At 31.8% G+C, this 5,256-nt stretch overlaps 1 protein-coding gene across 1 annotated transcript in view; it reads left to right on the forward strand.

Moving 5' to 3' along the window:
* LOC111805912 (gibberellin 3-beta-dioxygenase 1-like) overlaps positions 1-981 on the forward strand; it is a 1,873-nt gene extending 892 nt beyond the window's left edge. The window contains exon 2 of the mRNA XM_023691202.1: positions 400-981. Coding sequence (XP_023546970.1) covers positions 400-973 — 574 coding nt within the window. The 3' untranslated portion in view covers positions 974-981. The remainder of the gene's footprint in view (positions 1-399) is intronic.
* The last annotated feature ends 4,275 nt before the right edge of the window (positions 982-5,256 follow it).

A 5,256-nucleotide genomic window follows, 5' to 3' on the forward strand; every position in this document is an offset into this window, starting at 1 on the left:
TTTTTTTTTTTTTTTTTTTGGGTTATATTACAAATTTATTTTTTTAAAATCCAAGTTTGAGTACAAAAAAATTAATAAATAATAAAAAATTTAATATTTAATTTTGTATTTAATAAATTCATAATTACTAAGTAAGTTTCAATTAATATCATAAACATAAAAAAAAAAAAGATATCTAATTATTTTAAAATTTTAATAAATACTTATAAAATTAAGAAATTGATTAGACACAAAGCATTTGAACATTCTTTTTTATGTTCTTCGGGTAATTTAATATAATCTATACAATTTATTATTATTATTATTATTATACGATAATTGATATCTTAATTACTTTTTATTTTTTATTTATTTTTTAATAATCACTTATTAACTCTATTAATTAATTTTCAAATGAAGCGATGTAATGGAAGAGTACCAGAAGAACATGAAGTCCTTAGCTGAGAAAATCACACATTTAATCTTAAATTTCCTTAAAATCCCCGACGACGCCGAAATCACGAACTGGCTCCATTCCGCCGGAGCCGCCGCCGCCGCCTGCAGCACCGCCTTGCAATTAAACTGCTACCCCCGGTGTCCGGATCCAACCCGGGTCATGGGTCTGGCCCCACATACCGACACCTTTCTATTGACAATCCTCCACCAAAGCAGCACGTGCGGGCTCCAAATCTTCAGGGACGGGTTCGGTTGGGTACCTGTGACGCCGGTAGCCGGTGCACTAGTCCTCAACGTCGGCGACCTGTTCCACATCCTGTCGAATGGGCGGTTCCCTAATGTCCTCCACCGGGTTGTCGTCGACCCGACCCGACGCCGCCTGTCTATGGCCTATTTCTTTGGACCGCCGCCGGATTTCTGCGTGTCGCCGTTTAACAATCCACCGGAATCTCCCCGGTTCCGGTCTGTGGTGGTGAAGGAGTATGTCGGGTTGAAAGCGAAGAATCTGGAGTGTGCCCTCTCTATGATCGGAATATAATAATAATAATTATTATTATTATTATTGAATTTTTTTTTATCATATTTATATATTTGTTTTAGTTAATATTTAAATTTTTGTAATCTTTCCCTTCCCACTATCTCCATTACCATTTCTACCGGTAATAATAGATTCAATATATATATATATATATATATATATTCAATTATTATTTCCCTCATACTTAAATATAAATAATATTTTATTATAAATCTATATTATAATGTTTTACTAATATAATTTTTGAAAAAATTTAAATTTTAATACTATAATATAATTTTCGACTGTGTGAACACATCAGTTTAGATCTCATTCCTTATAAGGTCGAAAATATAATCTCTGTACGAGATCTCACATCGGTTGGAAGGGGGAACGAAACATTTCTTATAAGAGTAAAAATCTCTCCATAACAGACACGTTATGAATTTGGATTGTTATTGTCTCGTGTCCCATTTAAGTAATGATGTTTAAGAGACGTTTGTTGTTGTATTCAAATAAATAAGGAAAAAAGTTCCACACTAATAATTAAATATCATTAATGTTGTCACCATAATGGTACCACCCCATATGTAATAATTTTCCCATCTCAAATTTTTGTCTTTATTCTCTTTACAAATATAATAGTTTATTATTATTATTATTATTATTATTATTTTATTAATATTGTTTTTTAAAAAAATTATACCTTTGTTTTCGTACTCTTGTTTCCATTTAGGTCTCTATTTTTAAATATCTTTTCACAGTTTAATTAATATATAAAATTATAATTATATTTATTTTCCAAATTTACCCTAATTTTATTTACTTATTTATTTATTTTTTTTGTGTTAAACTTTTAATATTGTTTAATAATTATTGTTGAACTTTGAATGGTTTATTATTTAATCATACAAATGTATGGTTTTTTATTAGAGGGTAATTATGGAAGAACATTAGCAAAAAGTGTTGTTGTCACGTCCACAAAGGCAAACATATATTAATTAAAATATTAATAGAATTACTAGGGACAAAAAATGTATATTTTTCTTATTATTTTATTAAAAAAAATATTATAAATGTTTTAGTTTTCTTTTGTGTTTGTGATCCACAATTTACGAATATTATGTTTTCTAATTTTTTTCAATTCTCTCTAATTAATTAAAAAAATCATTAAACTTTATTGAAAAAAAAAAACCTAAACATGGAAAATACAAATCAACAATTAAACATGAGTATTGACTTTATTAATATTTTCAATGATGTGACAATATAATTGGTCAATATTGTTGGATTTCATGTCCTAAAATTCATAGTTTGTAAACAAAAACATATTCTATTTTCAATAAAGTTATTATTGTTATTTATTCGATAAACATTGTTATTGAATAAAGTGAACTTTACGATCATTAATCTAAATCCAATAAACTAAGAACACTCTAGCTATAGTATGAATATTTCAACTATATGTGCAGAGATATAAAAGTGAATCAAGTTCAAATATATAGTCAAAATGATCTATAATACAAGGATAAGACTTAGTACCTTATGTTGGGGACACAATGGTTGCGGCCCACTTTATGAACAATGTGATCACTAAATTGTACATATGGAGACATGTGAGTGGGGGCGTCCTATGCAATGAGTATTGCATAAGATCGGACCATGAAGAAAACTACTCTCACTTTATAATGCCGTTTACTGTTGAGACTGATTTTTTCATTCGATGACCTAGGTAACTCGATCTTAATCCTGAGCTAACTATGAACTCTTGTTTATTCGGAATTATCCTTAGATTTGCATGGGTGAGAGTGGCCCGAGTTCGCCGACTCAATAAGCCTCCCATTTCAGGGGTAAGACTGGGTGAATAGCTGGAGACATAGGGTGTAAGAAGGAATTCACTCCTACCCACTTCTTAGATCTGGATAAAATCGAAACAAGAAGTTCGGAACTTTACTTTGTCTGTTCTCGGATTTTCTTGCCGGAATGAGTGAATCCACCACCCAAACTCCTTTTCCAGTACCGAGAGAAGTATTGCTTCGAAGTTTCTTGCCTTGGATTCGATCTCCAACGACTGTTTGTCTTCTCTACTCTTCCTCTCTCCCAAACCCTAACTTCTTCTCCTTTCTCCTTTCTTCTCTTTTTTTTTTTCTCTTTTTTTTCTCTTTCTTCTTGGAGCCCAAACAACTAGACCCCTAAGGTAGGGGCAAAATGACCCTTTTACCCCTATGATGTTATTTTATTTTATTTTTATTTATTTATCTAAAAATTCGGATATTACGGATAGAAAAGAGGTAGTTCCCTTAAGCACTGACTTCATGTCTTGAATAAGGGGCCCCCACCCCCTCATTGGCCTGAGAGGGATTCGGTTTACTAGTTGGACCACAAACCAATTGTTCATTAGAGGATCAGTGAGACATAAGGAACAAGAAGTAACTTCAGGGGTAAAATGGTAAATTGAACCAGCTCTAGTTACGAACAACCTGTGAAGGATCGACTTACTAATCATGGTTATATCAAATGGACAGAAATATATCTATAGTGAGGGGAGTGCAACTACTAAGCTATAGTGGAGTGTCCTAGTAGTTAATGAATGTTGGTTAGCAAGGTTAATAAGTTTAACCAGTTAATCTTGGATCGTTGGAGCCCATGATCTATAGGTCCATTAGGTCCCTCTACTAGCTCATATCGGACTAAACCACAGAACAGTGTGACGAGTGAGTTCGAAGTGTTCGAATTCGAATTAGGGAATATGCACTACATATATACGATATATTTAACCGCATTTTTGTTTTATTTACAAATTAAACAAAAAGAGAGAATCTGATATATTTAAATAAGCTTTAAATATTTTATTCAAATATGTGTCGGAATTGATTGGGATTGGCATTTGAATTAATATTAAATATTAATTAAATAGTTTAATTAATCATTTAATATTACTTAATTTGAAATTAATTATTCAAATTAATTCTTGAATTAAAAGATAGAAAGTCAAAATGTTTGACTTCATTTAATGGAAAAATCCATGTTTGAGTTAGTGAAATTTTGAGATGTCAAAATTTGGTTTAACCAAACTTGCATGCTTGCCAAATAAACCCCACAAATTTGAGTGAAATTTTGAGTGTCAAAATTTGGTTAACTCAAACTTGTATGCTTGCCACATAATCCCAAACATTTGAGTGGAATTTTGAGTGTCAAAATTTGGTGATCTAAAATTTGCATGAACATGCAAACATGACTCTATAAATAGAGTGATAATGGTATATGGAAGGTCTCCCTTAGGAAAAATCTTGAGAAAAATCTCTCACAAACTCTCTCTTCGTATATACTAAATCCCTCCCAAGTTTAGTCACTCACCGGATTCCACAATCCCGTTCTAAGGCCGGAGAATAGTGGAGAAGACACTAGTGGTGGTTCGAAACCGATTCGTGAGGAAAAAGAAATTTGAGCGACAAAAGGTTAGTATTTAAACTCATTGAGTTTTAATGCTTTTGAACATGCTAGCTAATTTAGTATAATTGATGTACTGCCTAAGATCCAAATTGCTTCCGCATGTGTTATACTAACCCCATCAAATATATTATTATTTAAAAAATATTTATGAAATAATAAAAAATAAAAAATATTTTTAAAAAATAGTTTCATACATATTTTTTTTAAATAATTAATTTTTTTTTTTTATTATAAGCAATGGACTTGTTCAATTTAGAAATACAAATAAATAGTGCCGTGAACGTCATAACATAAATTCCAGTAAGAAAATGAAAACCCTGAAAAATACTAGTAAGTAGCTCCACTATTGGGGTTAGTAGCAAACACAGGCATACATGATGAGATCTATCATTCTTAAACAAATGTTAGCATGAACTTGATATCTTTTTAGCCTGGTTAGGGTTGAATGTGTGGTACTTCCCTACACACGGCTCATGAACTCGCACATGGGCCCATTAGGCGGGCTCGTGGTTTGACAGGCTAAATGTGCTAACGCGTCATTAGAGACTACAAAGGAACATGGCCATATGATACCGTGACAAACATAAATATCGAAATTACGCGTCTAATGGAGAAGTATCCTGATGCGCATGAACCACATAAATGCATGAGGTCCTCACGACTTTTAATCACAGCATATAATAAGAAACAGTATGTCGTAATACACATACAAGTCATATATGCATAATACTGATCATGACTTTCATCCTGCATAATCATTAGTATAGTATAGATCTATAACATGGCTTCATGTAGCATAGCATAACAAACATGGCATGACATAATAGGACATCACATACATACATAGCATA

This window comes from Cucurbita pepo, chromosome LG11 (assembly GCF_002806865.2).
Source record: "Cucurbita pepo subsp. pepo cultivar mu-cu-16 chromosome LG11, ASM280686v2, whole genome shotgun sequence".
Classification (NCBI taxonomy): domain Eukaryota; kingdom Viridiplantae; phylum Streptophyta; class Magnoliopsida; order Cucurbitales; family Cucurbitaceae; genus Cucurbita; species Cucurbita pepo.